Below are 21962 nucleotides of genomic sequence, written 5' to 3'. Positions count from 1 at the left end.
AGGCCACTGAAACCTAAAAAATGACCAAAATACCCCCCGAAACCTAAAAATTACCAAAATACCCTCAAAACCTAAAAAATGACCAAATACCCTCGAAACATAAAAAAAATTACTGAAATACCCCCCTAAATCTAAAAAATGACCGAAATACTCTTGAGACCTATAAAATTACCAAAATACCCCGAAACCTATAAAATGACAAAAATGCCCCTAAAACCTATAAGATGATAAAAATACACCCAACCCTAAAAAATGACTGAAATAACTTCGAAACCTAAAAAATGACCAAAAGATCCCAAAACCTAAAAAATAACTGAAATACCCCCAAAGCTTAAAGAATAACCAAAATACCCCCAAAACCTAAAAAATGACCAAAATACCCCTGAAACATAAAAAATTACCCCTGAAACCTTGAAATTACCAAAATACCTCCGAAATCTATAAAATTAACAAAATAGCCCCAAAATATAAAAATTACCGAAATACCCCTAAAACCTAAAAAATGAAAAAAAAATTCCCCCGTAATCTAAAAAATGACTGAAATGCCCTTAGAATCTAAAAAAATGACCAAAATAACCCCGAAACAAAAAAAATTACCATAATTCCCTCAAAACCTAAAAAATGACTGAAATATTCTTAAAACCTTTAATCTTGACAAAAATACCCTTGAAACATCCAAAATACCCCAAACCTCTATTTTCGTAATTTAAAAGGTTACAAATGTATTTTGGTCATTTATAGGTTAAGGGGTACTTTAGTCACTTTAAAGTTTTCAAGGGTGTTTTGGTCATTTTAGATATTTTCTGGGGGTATTTGGTTGTTTTAGAGGTTTAGGGCTATTTTGGTCGATTTATAGGTTTCGGGGTATTTTTGGTAATTTTAGAGGTTTGGGGTTATTTTTGGTCATTTTAGAGGTTTTGGGCATATTTGATCATTTTACAAGTTTAGGGCTTATTTTGGTCATTTTATAGGTTTGAGGGTATTTTAGACATTTTATAGGTTTTAGGGGCATTTTTGTCATTTTATAGATTTCGGGGGTATTTTGGTCATTTTTCAGGTTTACGGAGTATTTCGGTCAATTTTTAGGTTTCAAGGGTATTTTGGTAATTTTCAAGTTTCAGCGGTGTTTTAGTAAGTTTTTAGGTTTCGGGGATATTTCAGTCATTTTTTAGGTTTAGGAGTTATTTCGGTCATTTTTTAGGTTTCGGGGGTATTTTGGTAATTTTTAAGTTTCTGGGCTATTTCAGTCAAATTTTAGGTTTCGGGGGTATTTCGGTCATTTTTTAGGTTTAGGGGGTATTTTTGATAATTTTTGGGTTTCGGGGGTATTTTGGACATTTTTAGGTTTCGTGGGTATTTAGTCATTTTTTAGGTTTCGGGGGTATTTTGTCATTTTTTTAGATTTAGGGGGTATTTTGGTAATTTTAAGTAGTTTTTGAGCATATTTGGTAATTTTGGGGGTATATTGGTCATTTTAGAGATTTAATGGGTATTTTGCTCATTTTAGAGATTTTGAGATATTTTGGTCATTTTAGTGGTTTTTGAGCATAATTGGTGATTTTAGAGAATCAGGAGTATTTTGGCCATTTTAGAGGTTTCATGGGTATTTGGCTCATTTTAGAGATTTTGAGAATATTTTGGTCTTTTTAGTGATTTTTGAGCATATTTGGTGATTTTATAAAAATTGGGTTTGGATAGGGTATGGATATCCATGGGTAAACAAACTAGGTAACAATTGGGTATGGATACTAATTGGGTAAGGTAATTGGATATCTATGGATAAATTAATTGGGTTGGGTATGGGTATACCCTACCCATACCCTACCCATGGCCATCCCTACCAGCGCTGGTCTTTATAAAAAGGAGAAAAAAAAACGCAAACGTGGGTTTGGATCAACCTCTCTTAAACGCTCTTCTGAGTTCTCTCTTAGAGCTCTCTCTAACCGGTGAAACCCATGAGTTTGGTCACCGGCAATACCACCACACAAAGGACTTCCCGATTCCACCGCAGGTTCGACGCCATCAACGCCGTTTATCGGAGTTTTGTCAGATCGGAACCCACATGGTGATGGTGGCGGTGCTTTGATCTGGATCTTGCCTTCAACAGACTCTCTCATCCTTTTTGTGGCAGCGTCGTGGATTGTGGCTGGCCTTTGGATTTCGGATTTGGGTAGTGTCAGGAGACTATGAAGATCGACGATGAAGCCGATCTTGTGATATGGTGTGTTTTTTCTGTTTTCTCTTATGAGGTTGATGATAGTCGGGGTTTGATTTTCTATGTCGTTTGGCTGAGATTTTTGCTAGTTTTTTGGGGTTTCTGTTGGGATTTTTAAAAGATTTCATTGGGAATTTACAGAGAGATTTAGGTGAGTTGTTTGGCTTGGATTTTTGCTCTTTTTTTTTTTTTTGGGTTTCTATTAGTTTGAAAGGGATTTTTTTTTTTTGTGATTTTTGCTAGTGTGTTGTTGGAGGTTGAGACAGAGAAAAGAAATTTTCTGTCGTGAAGGGAGAGAAGAAGAAAAGGGAAAAAAAAAATTTAATAAATGGTGCACAAACGGTGTTAGTAACCAAGGAACAAATTGCTCAATTTTTTTAACTTTTAAATGTGTTTGGTATTTTCTCAAATTACAGAGAGTTTTTTATAATTTACTCATATATATATATATAGAAAAAAATATATATATACCATAAAATTCAATATTAGTGGAGGGAATAAACCCATAAAGGCCAAGAAAGAAATATGAGTATAGTGTACAAGCATTTTGTAGATCACATAATATTAGTGGATTATCAAGAAAGAACAGCTCCTTTACCTAAATCCACTATCACACACGTGACACAATAACACAAGAAATTTGAGGTCCTTATTGAGTTCTTCAAAAGTTTAAGGAACAACCGTTTCTATGGAGCTAATCAGACGAAGATCCGGTTAATGTATGTCCCAAAACTACATATTAAGTTTTTTATTTTTAAAAATATTTTTTTGAAAATTACAAATAGTCAATTTTTTTTTCAATTTTCGAGAAAGCTTTTTTTCAAAAATAAAAATTAATTGTGCTCTTAAAAATCCATCAGATAATGATCATAGGTTCACATTAGTAAAATCCATCAGATCTCATAGGGTCCCACTCCCTCCAATAATACTGTGTCTGACCAGTGTTAAGTCTTGGTCTGTGCCAGAGGATCCTGGTATAGATTTGAACTTTCAAGACCCATATTTTTGTGGGTCTATGAGCGTTTAATGCGATGGTCTCGCAATTTGTTGAGCCGTCATTAATTGGTGTGGTTGAGACTTGAGACTTGTGAGAGAGAGTGGGTAGTTAGAAAAATGATGATATATACGGATTGCAGAGTCACGTAATAATGACTAATTAATTATAAGGACCGTACTTTTCCTCCAACCAATTTGGAAAGCAAAGTTCATCCACACCCAACTATATACCAATTGAAATACACATTCTATCACCTCACCACCACGAGGAGTCACAGAGCTATTAAAGAATGACCGAATTGATGAAAGGTAATTGCAAATTCATATGCGCCAAGATTTAGAACTACTTCGTTGTCAATATGAGCATCGCTGCCTTTGCCATCCATTCCTTGTCACTTCTTGTTCATGGTCACAATTTGAATTGGTCCTCAAAATGCCAATCGGATATTAATCATGATCGGCTCACCTAGTGTATCTTAAAAGTGAATTACATGTACAAGATACGCATATTTACTAACTAGGCTTGTGGAATCATGGTGTTTTGCACTGGTGAAGCTATGTTGGAGCCATGACCCTCCTAGCCTTTCAAAATCTTCATTAATGGTAGTAACAAAATAATATTTGATATTTAAAATTATTTGTTGTTTCTGACCTTAAGGGGGTATTTGATACATGGACTTCAAATTATATGTTTTGTTGTTTGAAAACATGTGTGAGAATACGTTTGGGCGAAATTTGTTGTTTCTGATCTTAAGAGAGTATTTGATACATGGACTTAAAATCATATGTTTTGTTGTTTGAAAACATGTGTGAGAATACGTGTGGGCGAAAAAGTGCGTGGAAATATGTATAATATTATTTAAAAACATGTGTTTTTTTTTTTTTTTGAGTGGGTGTACCAAACACCCCTAAGATTTTAAAAAAAAAAAAAAAAATTCAATACAGATTAAGCCCTCGCAAAATTTTAAAATTGTTCAAAAAAAATCTAAAAGCATAAAAACACCAGCTCATTTCTTTGTACTGACTTTTATTTTTCCCTGAGAGAAGCATTGGCTTGTTTGTTTGAGAGTGGTGTGTGTGTGAGTGAGTGAATGAGTGTGTGAGTGAGAGTGCATTGGCTTGTTTGTTGGGTAGGTTTAATACATATTGAATTGTTCTCTTTGAAGCACTTAAGTAACTTCATTTCCTTAATTGTTTCTCAACAAAATAAAATTTAAAAAGCGGCTTCCATTTTCTTCACAAAAAATAGTTGTTATTTTTTATTTGTATTCCATATTTGATCGGCTTATATTATTAGAGTAATGTTGTAAATTCTTATTAGTTCTTTTTAGGGCCCACCACTCCTCAAAGATATGCCTGCAATATGTAAAACCAAAATTAAGTTCAAAATTTCATTCATAAAATTTTAGAGAGTTTTTTCTCTTTTTTTGGTAGATTCCAAAGTTTTCGTTATAGATTTGAAGAACATCTTGTGAATTTAAGGATTTTGTTAAGCTAGAACGAGATCTAACTCTTTCACGCTTCTCGTCTTACATCAATTGATATGAAAACTTGTTAGTATTTTGATATTTAACACTATCTCACATTCTGATGTGCATCAATTTTATTCCATTGCCAATATCCATCAAATTATGACTTTTAAGAAAAGAGAGGAAGTGAGCAAGCCACAAAACACAATTTGCTCGATCAAGTGTGACTCATACAAGATGAGAGATATTACGAAGAGAAGAAGCCAAAACTATGGTCGCAAATGCAAGATTTATGAACTTCTTTTTTTTCTTTTTCTTTTTTTTTTTTATAGAAGAAAAAGATTTTTTACATTGACACCATGAAAGAGATTTGTTTAAATCTACTGATTAAGTTTGTCTATTTAGATTTTTTTTAATCTAATTTTCAATTAATAAAGTGATTAGTAAGCTGTATTAATTCTATTATAAGCTGATCGAAATTACTTGCAGTGACATACTTCCTTGCGTCACACACTACAGACAAGGAAGTTCAGATTTTTAGTGTTTTTTTTTTTTTTTTTTGGTAGTTTTTAGTTTTACTATGAACGATATGGCGATTGGATTAACCTTTTTTTTTTTTTTGATGACAGCGATTGGATTAACTTGATTCGATTATTTGGCACGAAGCCACAAACATGGAGGGTGTCAACTCAAAACTGTACATCTTTAATTTCAATGTGAATTAGATTAAATCTCATTTGGTGGCAGTTGAAATGTACATGCATACATATGTGATTATCTCGCTTAGAAATTTGGTGGTTTCATTCATTGTTGTAAAATTGAAAAGTCTAAAAAATTTGGTGGTTTTATTCGCACGCGAAAATTATTATTGATAATTATTAACCAAGTATTTTTATGTCAATTTTTTTTTCTTAGGGTAAATTATGTATTTAGTCCATATCCTTAATATTATATTTTAATTTGGTGTGTAACCTTTTAATTGTGTCAATTTATGTTGTGTTTAGGATAAGCTTATATTGAGCAGTTTTTTTTACTATTTACCTTATTTCTGCTATTATTTATAGGTTCTATTGCACTTTTTAATATTCTTTATGGGTCACACTGTACTATTTCAGTTAACTTTTAGCATTATCTACAGTACTTTCAGTATAAAAAATTTCAGTTTTAGCTAAATAAGCTGTTCCCAGAAGGTTAAGAACTGAATTAACACAATTGAAAGGTAAGGACCAAATTTAAATATGGTGTAAAACATAGAGATTAAATATGTAATTTACCATTTTTCTTAAAATAAACATCTATAGTTGAGAGGGGAAGGATTTTAACCTAGATACAAGTATTTGCTTAAAATTTTAAAAGATACTAACCTCTTAACTATTTGTAATTTGAAAATAAAAAGTCATCGTATGGTACGGTTCTACACAGGGCATATCATATGTTCTTAAACATGTGAAAATGTTATTATTACCTTTTAATTTGACTTCCTATTACATTATTATCTTACTCGTAGTTCGTATATATATATATATATATATATATATATATTTATATTTATATTTATATATGTGGTGTCCTTGATAATTCTTCACTATTTAGCCGAAGATATTTTATATATTGAATCTCAATACGGTGATTATTGATTAGTAATTGCTTTGTCCTCAACAAAATTTTTCTCATACAAATGTTGTGCATTAAGGGTCGTTTACAGTTCACATAGTTTGAAATGACTTTTTTTTTTTTAGTACATTTATTCAAATAACTTTTTCTATTCTTTTATATTTTCATCCCCTCTACCAAATACAAATAAGAAAAAATCAATAGTACTCAAAAAAAAAAAAAAAAATCAATGCACTTTTAATCACTCTGTACTTTCTATTCTCTAAACCAAGTGGATGCTAAATAAAAAGCTAGGCTTCTAATCAATCCTAGCATATTTTTTAGTTTTTTTTTTCTCATTTATTGTTGATATGTTTTTCATAATATAAAATATCAAATTAATAGTCAAGAGCTTTGTAACAAAACTACACTTTTGTTATTTCCAATACAGACATCTAAAGTTAAAAACTCTCCAACTCAACTATCAAATTATATATATAGAACAAGCCTTATTCTAGAAACTTCTGAAAATTAAAAAAAAAAAGTATAAAAATAATAAAATTAAGAATTATATTCTATGTTTTTTTTCCCTAAATCAATGATTTACAATTAATAGATAGATCACTCGGACTATCATGCCCCAAATCCAAAAGTTTGAGTTAAGCATGTGACAACGATTAAACGCCCCAAAAACAAGTACCTTATGGGGACGTTTAATTCGCTATGATGTGTTCTTAATATAATGTACAGCATGATTGTATTTTGGGAGTTGAAAGTCTACATAAAATTAATGTGTACTTTACATATTATTGTATGCATGAGAAACTAAAACCATACACACAGTGGCGACGCTACTTTATGGTCAAGGTGTACCCAGGAACACCTTGATCTGGAAAAAAAAAAATTATATATAATAATTAATTTTTTTTATTTGTTCATCCTTAAAAAAAAAAAAAAAAAAAATTAGGAACACTCTCCAATTAAAAAATAAAAAATTATTTGTTTTACTTTCAAGGGAAAATAAAAAGCCCAAAAAAAAATATTTTTGAACTAAAATCTAAAAAAAAAAATTGTAACAGATCAAACGGCAAGCCCACAGATTCTAAAAAAAAAAAACGGATGGCAAACCCAACCAACATCAAGCCTACGGCAAGCCCAACAGTAGCAAACCCACGGATTCTCGAAAAAAAAAAAAAAAAAAAAAAAAAAAAAAAAAAAAAAAACCAAACCCCAATAAAGGCTAAAGCAAACCCTAAGCTCTAGAATCTCCTTCACAGTCCACTAAGATCCTTCGCCATACTTATCAAAAAAAAATAAAAAATCCTTCGCCATAGACCTAGGCTTCATCACCTTAGCGATCTCGATGACATCGTCGAGCGAGATGTTATCATTGTGCTTGATGTTCTTCGTCTTCTTCTAGTCGCGCTCCGACTCCTTCAGCGCCTTGATGACTAGTGCGGCGGCGGAGGGCACCACGGACACCTTGGCCTGACAGTTCTGGACCGTTAGCTTGATCATTACATGAAGATCAACAACGGCATAAGTGAGATCGGCGACGGTATTTCAGTTCTCTTTCCTTTTCCGGTTTTCCCTCTCTCTCTCTCTCTCTCTCTCTCTCTCTCTCTCTCTCTCTCTCTCTCTCTCTCTCTCTCTCTCTCTCTCTCTCTCATAGTCTGAGTGTCTAACTTGTGTGTTTAGACTTATATTTTGACAATATAAATTGCTTAACTTTTCTGCTTTTGTCTTTTTTTGACCATATAAATTGCTTAGCTTTTTACTGTCTGTCTACTTTTTGACAATATAAATTGATTAACTTTTTACTGTTTGTGTAAGTGTATATAAATATAAAAATATGTAATTTTGTTGAAATTGCTGATCGGTTCTTGTCTCTTAGTGTGGGGGTGGATGGGGCCGTGGCATTGAATTGGGGTTGTGGTATGTGGTCCCTTAAAAAGTAAGTGAATACACATTATAAAAGACAAAAAAAATAAATAAATAAAAAAACAATGTTAAGCAGTTTTGCAGTGGGTTGATACTTGATATACATATATACACTTTTATTGTACTATTTTTAGTTGTTGTTTTTCATTATTTAATTACATATTTATGTTTTAATATTCTAAAATAGTAATTGTTATGTAATAACAAAATGATTTGAGTGTCAAAAAAGAAAAACTAAATGATTTGTTTTATTTGAGGATTACTTATTTGGATCAATAATTTTATGTTGTATAAGAAAATATAAATATATATTATTTTTAATTTTTTTTAGAAACCTCGAAACACTCTGAAACGGTACATTGAAATAGATTGGTACCAAAATATTCCATTCCACAAAACAAACCGAAATAGGGTCCAAAATGGTATTCATAACATTGCTTTCAAGCAAAAAAAAAAAAAGCTAAAAAAAAATAAATTTGAACTAAAATCTAAAAAAGAAAAAATTGTAACAGGGCAAGCCCACTCAGGAACACTCTAAGAAAAATTCCTGAAGTTGCCACTGCATACACATATTGACATATATTGATATATATACACACACATATATTAGAGATAATTAAAGGGCCGGTGAATATACAATCTATTATAAATGAAAAGGGCAAAAACGTAACCAAATTAACGTTCTTCAAATTTCTATATAAACCCACATATGCATGCATGGTTGAACTCGCAGGGTTTTGTGGTCTAGTGTCGTTTTAGAAAGCATGAAAATGACAGTGTTTCATGTTTTTTTTTTGGTTTTGGTGATGTGGGCGGTCCACAGCCATGGCAGGGCTTATCAAACTGAGAGTATTATATACAACAATACTCAGCTGCCTTATAAAGAAAATATGAATGCTGAAACTGTAATCAACAGCAAATTGAAGCATTTTGATTATTTTTACTTGGTCTTTCGGTGGCCAAAATCATTCTGCACCAGCGGCACAGTTTCATGTTGGCCGCAGATACCTGACCGATTCATTGTGCACGGTCTATGGCCGCAAAATACTAGTGGTGGACTCATTGATTGCAAAGGAGCTAAAAATACTGCTCCCTTTAACTTTCCAAAGGTATAATATGTTTGTCAAATCATTTCAACAATCATGCATGTTTTTGTTATCTTCATACATTCATTATTTTGTAATTTGTTAGAGAAATTCTTCTTTAGATTATAGAAACACAAAAAATAATTAATGTGGTATATATTTACAAAAAGTAGTAAATATTGTACACTTTTTATAAATATATTACTTTTTATGCATCTACAACGTAAACATATAAAAGTCATTTTTGTTATTATTATTTACGTGGTTTAGCCTTTATTAATATTGTCCTTTTTTTTGTGTGCAGCTGGAACACTACGAAGATGGACATCTCGTGCACAAGTTGAATGATTTTTGGCCGAACCTAATAATAAATAAACCAAATTATAACTATTGGAAACAGGAATTTGAAAAGCATGGCTCTTGCTTCTTCCCAACACAAGAGCAGTATTTCGAATCAACTGCTTGGATGGTGGATCAAATTCCAGGGCTGACTCCAAAGCTTGAAAGTGAAGGTTAGTATACTATAGTTTTATATTATATAGAGACTTTATCCATAACTTTTTGTAATTTTTATCATTGAAGAAAGCTAACTTGGATTTTTCAATCCCTTTTTCGAAACAGGCATTTGCCCTGGTACATCTCATTTGTATAAGGATCTCCAACAAAAGATTATTAAAGCCACTGGATTCATCCCGAAGCTGGAATGCTACCAAAGAAATGGAAGTAATCGATTGTTCCGGATATACTTCTGTTTCGACAAATCCAAATTTCTGTATAATTGCAGTGATAGTAAGTTAACGCCAAACAATATTAAGTGTGGGTATGGGAAGGTCAAAATCAAACTTCCTTAGCCACATCGTCCTCGGCATGGACCCTAAACTAGTATAAGGTCAACAATGCCAGTGGAAATTTGGAAGTTATTGCTGTTAGTTGATGCAGTCCTCTTGCTCCTTTGTTTAATTGTTGGTGTCTTCTTATTATGAATAATGTATCTGTAACCGAAGGCAAAACAGTGGCTTATGATTGTTCGTACTTGGTCGTGCAGTGGCCAATGTCATTCTGCAACATCAGTCCTCTTGCTCCTTTGTTTAATTTGTTGGTGTCTCTGGTTGTACTCTTTTCGTACTTTTGATTTGCTTCTCATCAATAATATTTGCCTTGAGTTTTTCATTATTAATTTTTTTAAAATCTTTAATTCCTGGAATGCTGTGGGGTTAACCTTATTTTGCCGTTGACATAGCTATGCTGTGGGGTTGAGCTTATTTACCATTGACATAGCTGGGGAGAAACCAAGAAAGCCTCGGTTTCCCTCGAGAAATAGAACACGTGTCTCAATCATGAATAAATTCGTAGATCCTTAAAGGGATTAAAAATAAAAAGAGTTCTGAAATTCACTAGAAAAATTAAAAGGAAGTCTCTATAATATATATATATATATATATATATTTTTTTTTTTTTAATCAAAAGCCTTTATGCCCCTAGAGCTACATTTACTAAATTATATAGGAAAACGGTAGATACAAACTTTAGAGAAATCGACACTTATGGCCTGTTTGGAAGTTCAGGGAGGGAGGAGAGTAGAGGATAATGGTTATTCTTCCCCTTGTTTGGATGTTTTTAAAATTAGAAAGGGGGAAATGAGTAATTAGCTCTTCTTCTTGTTTGGATGTCTTAAAAATTAAAATGGAAATAAGAGGAAATGATTCAAAAAGACAAATTTACCCTTATTTGAAAATGAACTTGTAACATTGATATTAATTTGTTAAATTAAATAATTATTTAATCAATATTCTCATTCCATCAAGTACCACTAATAAAAGTATAAAACTACTACTAACTATTATAAAATAATTTTTATTACCTCAAAAAAAAATTATAATAAAAATAAATTTTCTTTATTAATGGAAAATTTTCCAGAAGCTTCATATAGGAAGCTTGGCACCGTCTTCAGCTCCCTCGGCTCCTCCTTCTCTGACGAGGACGAGCTCCACTGTGTCATGGACAAGCTTGACTCCGACCACGACGGCTTCATTTCCCTGACCGAGTTTGCCGCCTTCATTTCCCTAACGTGTTCAAGCACTACGATCCATCAATTCTGATGGGCATTGTAGCGGCGTGCGAGAACCGAGAGAGCGTGGAGAAATGGCGTACAGAGGCAGAGTTTAGAGCACCTGCCTTCACACCTCGTTGATGCTCTTCTCCTCCGCCTCATCCACCGTCGTCTCCTCTTTCCTTCATTACTCGAGTACCTCCTCTTCTTTCAAAATTTTGAATAATTTGAGTTTTCACTGAATGAATTAATTTGATTATGAGCTCTGAAATTTTATCTCGATGTGTGCGGTTATTTGAATCTGGACTCAGTTAGGGAAGAGATAATTTGAATTTTACTGTATCTTTAATCATTTTCTTGGCAACCAAACAAATCATTACGTTAGTGTTTAATTTTCTCAGGAAACAAACAAAGATTATTTATATAATTGGTTTGTAATTTTGTTAATTTAGAAGAGTAAATTAGAGAATTCATTTGGTCAATAAATTATCTACTCTACTCTCCCTCCAAATCTCTCCAATTTTGGGGAATTAAAAATAAGAAGTTAGAGGTAGTTAAAACCCTTCCAAACCCCTCCCCCTCCTTCCTTAAAAAACTTCCAAATAAGGTAATTGAATTACTCTCCCTCCCTTTACTCTACTCCCCCTCCTTTTTTTAACTTCCAAACAGGCCATTAGGAGAACCTTATGGAACTCTTAAAAAAAATCCTAATTTGTGTTAAGTATTAATTTAGTCTTAAAAAAATGGGGAAATCGCCCAAAATATTCTTATAGAGAACCTAATTTATGCCCTCTCATGTAAGAACTCAATTTTAACTCTCTAAAACAAGTCTCAATCACTTACTCTTGCATGCCACCCAAAATTTTGAGTTAAGCTCGTGATAACGATCCAGTGCCCCCAAAATAGTAACTTATAAGTGTTCAAGGTCTCAGTAAATATCAATGATTTTTCTCTAAAAGAGATTCAATAACAAAAAAAAAAAAAAAAAAATCAAGTTCTAGGCATGTGCACAAAAGGAAAGAAAGAACTTCTATTAGCTATATAAAAAGTGGCAATGCCCCTACAGTACACATTTGGTTTATTGATTTTTTTTTTTCAAGTTTTGAACAGTTGCTACAGTGCCACTTTGGTTTGTTCAAGTGACACTATTGCTACAGTGCCCTTTTTTTTTCTTTTTTTTCTTTTTCTTTTTTTTCTTTTTTTTTCAGTCTTCCGTTTGTACTTTTTTTTTTCTTTTAAATATTCATAAGAACCCGCATATATATTGTTATACTGAAACAACAAATTTTACAATATTTTCGCAATTATTGAGGTGTCCATTTTTCATAAGTAAAAATAAAATAATAAAATATGAAATTGTGACCAACCACAATTGAAAATAAATGTGTTGTAAAAATGTTGTGACACTATATCCATGATGATGTTTTGCAGATCTAAAGTATAAACAAAACACTTCTTTTTTAGCCTGATTATCCCCACCACCCCCCCCCAAAAAAAAAAAAAAAAACTCTTCTTAACCCTCATACAACTACAAGTACAACACTAGCTCTACCTACATGGAAAAATAGTTTATGCACGTTGTGTGGGACTCACTTATTAGTGAGACATTAATAGTCTCATGCGCCTGTGTAGAACCCACTTATTCGCGAGACAATAGTTTCATATACCTAGCACATGAGATACTATTTCTTACCTACATGTGAATGGCAGGGTGTATACTTTTTTGGTGTATTTGAATGTGAGAATTGGCTGGACCTAGCAAGCACAAAAAATAATGAAGGGTTTTGGGAAAGTGATCATGGCTCTTGCGTCTCCCCAAGTCAAAATAGCTACTTCAAGCGCACTATCACGATAGTGAAGAATTTTCGAATTAATCCGATTCGAATGCTTACACGAAAAGGTTGTATATATTTTTATTTTATATCGAGACTCTGTTTCTAACTTTTTGTAATTTCGATTTACGGTTGAAGATAGCTAAAATTGGACTTCCCTTTTTTTGCAAAAGGCATTGTCCCTCATAACGCTAACACTTGCACCACTAGACAAATCATGAGGGCTATTGGACCGTGTATAGTATATGCGGCCTGCTGTCTAATGCTGTTATAATTAAGATGTGCTGGTTTTGTATTTGGTGTGAGAAAGTTTGGCAGTTATTATCTGTGGGTTAGTTGGTGCTGGTTCTGTAATTTCAGTCTTGTGGTTTGCTGTTGTTTGATATAGTTAAGCACTGTTTGTAGAGGATCCCCCCTCTTGATCCTTTTTAAGTTGGTGTCCTTTGTACTTTGTTTCGTATCAATAACATTTGACTATTTAATAAAAAAATAATGATTTAATTTCTTGCATGTTGTGGGGGTTAATTTTATTTTTGACAAAGAAAGGAAGCCTCCATTTCCCCAAGAAATAGAAAAAAATGTGTCTCAAAGAAATTTTCACTGATTCACTAGTTTATATACTAATGATGCTCGAATCGTCAGTCAAGATGATCGTCTAGAGTGGAGTCGTCCACAGGATGATGCTCGAATCGTCAATCAAGATGATCATCCAACTAAGTGGAGTTGTCCACAGGCAACCTGATCTTGAGAAAATTGATGGCGAAAGGGAGAAATGTGGGTCATTGGTGTGGTGCCTGCCACAAAGCCTCCAATGCTAAAGTTAGACTTGCTCAAATGAGAAATATTAGAATATTAGTGTGTGGACTAGAGTTTGTTTTTTGTGTGTACCTTTTGTCAGGCCTTATCAGTTGGCTTATATATATAGGTGTTTCTTCCTAGCTGTTTGGTGCTACCTTAATTGTGGCTTCATTCCCGTTTTAGTAACACCTCTGTAGGGTGTTAATGGTGAGATATTTCTCCAACGGTATGGAGGTTCATCATTGTTTTGTAACGCTTCATCAATAATTGAGGGTGGATGAACTCGTCCTCGCATGTCGGTTATTACCAGTTGGATGAATCTTGGAGTTACTCTCGTCCACTATTTTCTCTATGGACGAAGATATGTTCGGGACTATCATATACAAGAACTTTAAAAGAAATTTTAGGACATATTGGAGAACCTTAGGAAACCCTTCAAAGTCCTAATTTGTGTTAAGTATTAAATTAGTCTAAAAAAATGACAAAATCACCAAAAATTTTAGGACATATTGGAGAACGGAAACCCTTCAAAGTCCTAATTTGTGTTAAGTATTAAATTAGTCTAAAAAAATGACAAAATCACCAATATATATATATATATATACACGTTGATAATCAAGAAATCATTATTAAAGCACGAATCGTTATTTAAGTTTATTTGCTAATTAGCTACTATACTCCTGTGGGGGCTGTAATAGATTCCGTTTATCATCTTTGCACACCAAATTAAGCAATAGATGTTTGGATAAGTATAGCTAAATTTTTGGGGTAGTGATAGTTTATTAAAAGAAAATAAAATTAAATCCCTAAATTAAATAAGTTCTAACTAATACTATCAATTAGGCTCAACGTATTAACAGTGGGCCTCCATCATCCAGCCATGTAATCAGAGTCTGCATTAAGACAATCTAAAAAGAAAAACTGCATTTACACATTTCCATTTCAAATTAGATATCTTTTGCCTTCTTACATAGATTTGGACATTTTCATTTCCATGTAGCAGTAGCAGTATCCATTCAAGTGGCTTCCAGCAGAATTGTCATCTTGTGGGCAATGGCATCTTGTTTTCTGTCTCTTATTTGCCTTTATGATGTAACAAAAATATAACCTTTCCTTGGCCTAGTTGTTACAGACACTTCAGATTTTACATTATCTTCCTAATTGCAGTAATCAAATTCACTGTTCCAATAGTCATCAAGTCATGTACCGATGTACGTACGGTTTACCATATGGTTTGTGGAATATTTTTCCTTTGCAATGTAGGTGAAGAAACTCGCTGCACAAATTTTTTGTGCCCCCACAACTTTGCTTTTAGACATTACCTTTGTGTGTGTGTTGGGGGAGGGAGTGGGGTGGAGAGAGACACAGAAAGAGAGATTTTGTTTGGACAGTGCAATTGTTATATGCCACACTCATCTGTAATCAAATGTAAAGCCAATTTGCTCATCTTCCAAATCCAACGTCACTTTTATATTTTGCAATCTTCCTTCCTAGTGTTTTTCTTCTAACAAGTACAGGAACAGCTAAATTGTAGGCCAAGTCAGGGAAAATCTAAACTGCAATTATGCTGGAAAATTGTTGATATTGTAATTGGAGTTGTGTTTACATATCTTTTCAGTATGGTTACTGGCTATCATTGTACTGCTGCTATATATTCATTCTTAATTTAACATGGTTCATAGACTAGAGAATAATGTTATAACTCAACTTCAAAGACTAAAAACCAGAGATACAAACTGTAAAACTAGCTGAATACTCTAGTTTTTTGCCTCAACTCAAAAAATCCACATTATTAATATGGAAGCAGATCCAAATGCTTGAACCTAGCAGTTTGCCATTCTTAATTTGAGTACAAATTTAGATCTTTAATTAATAGGTCTCTCTTCTTTACCAAATTATTATTTGCTTCCGGATGCAGCATCAACAAGCATGGAACTGGAGTCTTTTCATTTTCTATATAATAATGGTTATGGGCAACAACTTACACTTGAAACTTTGGATTTATGTTAATAAAACACTGAGTCGAACTCTACATGGGCAGTTTGAACTTTGACAGAAAAACTGAGTGTGGAACTGTGGCTTGTCATGTTCTTTGATATGCCGCATCCTGTTTTCTTAATTTCTTAATTGGGCTTAAAGCATCATTTTGAGGATTATACCTCTGTTCCAATACTAAAAGATACTGTTTTAAAGTTTGTATAAAGTTAAAGGGAAAAAAACTAGTGCACATATATAATGTGTCATACAAACACTGCAAAAATACATTGAAAATTATTTTAATGTGAGTGCAACATGAAGTTTTTTCCATTAAATCAACCACTACGTTCAAATAACAATAAAGTAACAAGTTAGCTAACAAAGAAAACTAATGAGCTGAAATATTGAAATGTTGAATAAATAATAATAATAATAATAAGCTGAAATAAAAGGTCACAAATAGCTCTTAAAAATATATACAAAAATAAGCTGTCACTCTTAAGATATATATATATATATATATATATATATATGTTGGTTTAGTACGTATTTGGTGTGTGGAAGTTTGGTAGTTTTCATCCGTTGGTTAATTTCAGTCTAGTCACTAGGGATTATTATTGTGTGGGTGTGAAAACTGTCAATATTTGAAAATTTAATTCCCCATTTTTATTAATCTTAAAATTTCATCATTTTTTACTTTTTTTTTTAATAAACTGTTAGGTTGAAAAGAAAAATTGCTATATAATGCTGGTAAAGAGATATTAATCAAAACTATTACTCAGGTTGTTCCGACTTATACTGTAAGCGTTTTCAAGCTTCCCAACACCCTGTGTGATGAGATGACAAGTATGATTCGCAATTTTTGATGGGGTCAAGCTAATGAAAAAAATAAAATGGTTTATCTAAGTTGGGAAAAAATGTGTTTATCTAAAGATGAAAGAGGATTGGGTTTTCAAGGATATAAAGGCATTCAATCTTCCTCTTTTGGCCAAGTAAGGTTGGTGGTTCCAAACGAATACCAATTCTTTAGTTCACAAGGTCTTCAAGGCACGATATTTTCCTAACGGGGACTATCTTTCAACTGAACTGGGTAACCACCCTTCGTATGCTTTGAAGAGTATTTTAGCAGCTTAGTCAATTGTTCGGCAAGGTCATTGGTGGCAGGTCGGGAATGGGCAGAATCTTGACATATGGAACGATAAATGGTTGCCCCAACGGACATCAATTTGGTTAGGTTTGGTTTGGTTCTGTATGGTTGCTGTGAGTTGTGATTCAACTCTATGTTACAAACAATGTCATACTATACTATCATGGTGTTTTGGTGTTCAGTATATAACCTAGCCGCCCCGCCACCTGATAATGACAACTCAATGTTACATGCATGTCTGTGAGATTGAAGGCAGAAGACTATGCTTTTTTTTTTTTCTCTTTTGTAGCCCCTGCTGAAGAAGGCTGTGTTATTTGTCTACACTCACGTGACACTCCCAAGTCCAAGTGAAAGTGTGAAACTCGTGAGAACTGAAAATTGAAAAGTTGCATGGCCTTTCGCTAAAAGACTGGTGTGGGTTTCTGGCGGCTTCCCGGCTCTGCTGTTCTTTAGGAGAACGACGTGGGTTTGGGTTTTACTGATTTTTTTTTGGATTCATGCGATTTAATTGTGTGTGTGGTAACCTCTATTCAACACTTCGTAATATTATGATTTGGCAAGTTCGTTTTTTTTTTGTTTTTTTTTATTGGCACTAGGACTTTGTCGCATAGGCCCTCGGCAAGGAGTTTTCCCCAAATACACGTTAGGTAATTCAAGAGGTTGTTAAATTCTCCCAGTTCAATAACCCCAAGGGAGTAAATGCATGTATGACTACTCAAACCCAATACATCATAGTTTTATTGCTCATCCTAGAGTTCGCCTGAGCAAGTTGGTATTAGCAAGAGCAAAAATGGGGTTTTACATTAGGTTAGGTTTTAAACTTTTATTAATATCTTTTTAATATTGCGCATTTTTTTCCAGCTACTACAAGACCCATGGCTCGTGCGAGCTTTGAATTTATACTGGCTCAACCTAACAACGAGCGTAAATAACAATCAAGGGTTTTGGGAAACTGAATATAACAAGCATGGCTCTTGCTTCTTCCGAAGTCAAAATGACTACTTGGCACTCACTGTTGATATGGTGCAGCAACTTGACCCGTTTCCAATGCTTGCCCAGAAAAGTAAAAGTTGTATACATCTTTTTTTTTATTTATAGAGAGACTTTGTTCCTAACTTCTTGTAATTTCTATTTATGATTGAAGATATCTAACTTGTTCGAGATACGCTTCTGTGCCAACATAACAGATTATTGGAATCTAGAATGGGTCCTACTTAATTGTTCTCTTGGTCGTCCTACTTTGCCAAAGAATTGTAAGAACAGTTGGGGGATCTATCTTCCTTCCTCGACAATAGATCCCATAAACTAATATATGGTCAACAATGGGAGTGGAAGTTTAGTAAGCGTCGTCAAATCTTTTGGACCGTATATTTGTACGGCCTCCCTAAGAAGTACTATTACATAATAAGCCTACTACGTAAATGTAACTCTTAAGATTATGTGCTGGTTTAGTATTTGGTGTGTGTGGATTGATGTTTGGTATTTATTATCCTTCGGTGTTAGTTGGTGCTGGTAAATATGTTAATTTCAGTCTTCTAGTATGATCAAACCCTCTTGGTGGCTTGTTGTACCTTGTTCCTCATCAATAATATTTGCACGCTTATTTAAAATAGAGTGCTTGCTTAGAATACAAATCTTTTGTACTATTTTTTGTGTTTTATTTTATATTTCACCAATCACAACTTGTCATGTATTTATATAACTTTCCTTATAAAATAACCAAAATTTAAAATTGAAAAAAAAAAACACATGACAAGTTTTTATTGGTTCCTTTCGCTAAATTTACACATCTTGATTCAAGTTTGAAAGAAATAGACACTTTTGAAGTAACCAATTAAATCAAATAAATCTATAACATTTAAATAAGGAAGAAATTCTATGAGATACCATATCCCTTTTAAGGGAAATGGACCAGAAGCTAATACAACGTCAAGGGGAGTGGAAATTTAATTAGTAAGAGACCTTATACAATGTGGCTTGTACTATGTAATTTCTACCATTAAAATCCTTTATTTCCTACTATCTTCCTTCACCTTATATAAATTTGCACTTTAAAACATAAAACAAATGAAAGAATCAATCAAATCTAGTATACACACATAAATTGGGAAAAGCAAAAACCTTTATTTTTTTTTCTTTTGTTTAGTATCATCTTTCCTGTACTCTTTTTGTCTCTCAGTTTAACGCATACATTCCTTCATTAATGTCTAGGCCTTACTTCAATTCCTTCAATGACGAGTCCTCCTTTTAATTGATAACCCTTAACCTCCATCAAACTCATCTTCACCTCTTCGTTAGCTTCACCACTAAAAAATTCTCCCAACTCAATTTCCAACCACCCATCCTCTCTTTCATTTAAGGTTCGTTGAGTGCCCTCTATCACTCTCTTTCTCAACACTTCTATGCGGTTCCTATAAAACATGTACTCCATTTGTTGCTGCATTCCATCTTCATGACGTAGATAAGCCATGCCATTACATACTTTGTTGCCCACCTCAATTGACACTTCAGACGGTATTGAATCGAGCCCATATGCACGATTAGAAATTTTCATTATAAGATAAGCACCATATCTTGTGTTTGATGATAAAATTTGAGTATTGATTTTGCCACGAATTTCTAACCAACTTGTTGTTCTAAGCTTAGCAACTTCTGAGAACCTATGGAAGAAAATTTGGAAAAGTTGAAAGCTTTGGTTAGTTCATTTTCCTCTCTTTTTCTTTGTCTAACCATATAAAACAATTAATAAGTCTAATGATGACACAAAAAAATTCATACTATCGATGTACTCTATTATATATAAATTGGGCATAATATAAGTAGTGTTAGTCACGGGCACATTTACTGTTTTGGGCACATGTGAACCATAAGATGTTTCAATTGAAATTTGTCACTTTAATAAGTAAAGAAAAAAAATTGTTGTTACCATAGCCATAGAACGATATATATCATACACTTATACTATCAAATGGTAGGCAATTTTAAAGAACATGAGAAAAGTAACCTTGATTGAGGTATTGATTTCCAGCTCCATTGCATTGGATCATTGCCCCATGTTATGGAAAGTTCTCTTGCTGACAGCATATATGATATTTTGCCAGATAATTTCTCTAACTTGAAGCTCTGCGTTATTGGGAATATAAAACAAAAAATAAAAATTAATTATGTCATGTGATGTTGAATCTATTTTTATGTCAACCTCTCTCTCTCTCTCTCTCTCTCTCTATATATATATATATATATATATATATAAAGGTTAACTTAAAATTAGATTCAATAAATAAGCTAATTAACCAATAAGTTATTTCAAACATATTTTTGGAATAATTCATAATAATTAATTATAAAATAGATTATAAGTTTGCTATATATATATATTAATCTTTTTTTTTAAATCAAATAATTTGTAATAATTATGACTTTTTTACCACAAGAACAAGATATTATTTTTTATCGATAGGTTTTTTTTTTTTTTTAGAAACGTCAATAGAGTTTAATTAATAGAATATACTCATGAGAACTAATTCTATCAAGTAACTTATTTACCTCATTCTCAAAAAAAAATAAAATAAAATAAAACTTATTTACCTAACGTGTCAATATTTAATGTGTGAGAAATGTTTAAAGGTGAGTTTGCATATCATTTTAAACCTACCTTTCTACCACCATCTATGAGAGCAAGATTGCAAAGACAGACAAAAAGCTCCTTCTTCGTAGTAAATGTCAAAGGAGCGATCAGCCTTGACACAACATCCTTATAATCAGTTGGCAAGAACATCTCCCAAACAACATCGGACTCCGCTGCAGAATGAAACATGGATGACACCATTGAAGATCTGTATGCGTCTGTTGGAGAGGTGAAAGATAGAATTTTGGATACACAATCTCCTGGCAACATGTCAATTAATCCTCCCATTGAGTTTGAGATAACAATCTTAAAAACTACTTGCAAAGATGTATATATGCAAAACCAGCCAAAGTTAAGAATCAAAAGCAATGTCCTTGTCTCAGGTTTCTTGCTCTTAAATTTGCTAGCTTATGTGTGTTTTTGGATGATGCATTTATTATATATATTTTCACAAAAGCTTCAAGTTGATATTCTTTTTGGTCCAAGTTTCAAACGTGTTGTACACATTCATTGAAAAAAAAAAAGTTTCAGCCGTGTCTACTAGATTTATAATTTTCACATTCTAAATGTCAAACATAACTTAGTTGTGTTTAACACAACTTAGTGGTGGTAATTAATCACTAATTAGCCACTTTTAGACCATGTATTTAACATGAACTTAATTGGTGTCACTAATCACTAATTAGCAATATTTAGATTAGCCGTTGAGGATTTTTTTTTTTTTTTTTTTTTTTTTTTTTTTTTTTTTTTTGGGAGGGAAAGATTAGGCGTTGAGTTGATTAAAATAAATGAGGTCAAGAGTTGAAAAACCGAAAAAAGAATTGTCTTAGACCACATTGCAATATTCGTTATTGGACTATGTTACTTTTTCTTTCCACATGAAGCCAATGTCTTAACGTATATCCATTATTATAATTAATAATAGTGAAATCAATTAAGCATGTGGAATGGCTTAGACTTTGACCAAGCAAAGTCTGGCGTGTTTAATACGTATGGTCAACTACAAAATAAGCAGCTACATGTTTTACTTTTTGATGGAATATGGTACAGAGTACAAACTAATGCCAAGAGTATAACTTTTGCCACAATTTTGTCACAAATTTTATATACATAATAAATTGTAAGTGATAGAGTTGTGAACTTATATGGACTCATCACTTTTATTCTATCACTCACAACTTGTCACATGAACAAATTGTAATCATAATTGTGAAAAAAATTGTGATCGCGT

The 21962-nt window shown here is 32.8% G+C and overlaps 2 protein-coding genes and 1 long non-coding RNA gene across 3 annotated transcripts; 2 read left to right on the top strand and 1 right to left on the bottom strand.

The window, feature by feature from the left end:
* The first annotated feature begins 1837 nt into the window (after positions 1–1837).
* LOC126716898 (uncharacterized) lies at positions 1838–5558 on the top strand. The gene is made up of 2 exons (XR_007652327.1): positions 1838–3520; positions 5310–5558. It is a non-coding gene; the product is annotated as an uncharacterized LOC126716898 (long non-coding RNA).
* Positions 5559–8936: 3378 nt separating this feature from the next.
* LOC126716896 (ribonuclease S-7-like) lies at positions 8937–10476 on the top strand. The gene is made up of 3 exons (XM_050417941.1): positions 8937–9323; positions 9604–9811; positions 9921–10476. Exons 1-3 carry the CDS (start codon positions 8979–8981, stop codon positions 10148–10150), a joined length of 783 nt encoding a protein of 260 aa, XP_050273898.1. The 5' UTR covers positions 8937–8978; the 3' UTR covers positions 10151–10476.
* An 8544-nt stretch (positions 10477–19020) lies between these two features.
* LOC126716895 (F-box protein PP2-B15-like) lies at positions 19021–21123 on the bottom strand. The gene is made up of 3 exons (XM_050417940.1): positions 20759–21123; positions 20108–20226; positions 19021–19763 (listed from the first exon to the last, which is right to left on the bottom strand). Exons 1-3 carry the CDS (start codon positions 21017–21019, stop codon positions 19304–19306), a joined length of 840 nt encoding a protein of 279 aa, XP_050273897.1. The 5' UTR covers positions 21020–21123; the 3' UTR covers positions 19021–19303.
* Positions 21124–21962: the final 839 nt, after the last annotated feature.

The sequence above is a fragment of the Quercus robur genome, chromosome 3, assembly GCF_932294415.1.
Source record: "Quercus robur chromosome 3, dhQueRobu3.1, whole genome shotgun sequence".
Taxonomy (NCBI): Eukaryota; Viridiplantae; Streptophyta; class Magnoliopsida; order Fagales; family Fagaceae; genus Quercus; species Quercus robur.
The sequence above is the reverse complement of the archived record's forward strand: the minus strand, read 5'-3'. Positions and strand labels throughout refer to the sequence as shown.

What these genes read in the sequence shown, in the direction of transcription:
- LOC126716896 (XM_050417941.1), top strand. Translation starts at nt 8,979, where the DNA reads ATGAAAATGACAGTGTTTCATGTTTTTTTTTTGGTTTTGGTGATGTGG. An exon ending in CTCCCTTTAACTTTCCAAAG is followed by an intron (nt 9,324 to 9,603) that starts GTATAATATGTT and finishes TTTTGTGTGCAG; the next exon opens with CTGGAACACTACGAAGATGG. An exon ending in TCCAAAGCTTGAAAGTGAAG is followed by an intron (nt 9,812 to 9,920) that starts GTTAGTATACTA and finishes TTTTCGAAACAG; the next exon opens with GCATTTGCCCTGGTACATCT.
- LOC126716895 (XM_050417940.1), bottom strand. Translation starts at nt 21,019, where the DNA reads ATGGGAGGATTAATTGACATGTTGCCAGGAGATTGTGTATCCAAAATT. An exon ending in TCATAGATGGTGGTAGAAAG is followed by an intron (nt 20,227 to 20,758) that starts GTAGGTTTAAAA and finishes CCAATAACGCAG; the next exon opens with AGCTTCAAGTTAGAGAAATT. An exon ending in AAATCAATACCTCAATCAAG is followed by an intron (nt 19,764 to 20,107) that starts GTTACTTTTCTC and finishes TTTCTTCCATAG; the next exon opens with GTTCTCAGAAGTTGCTAAGC.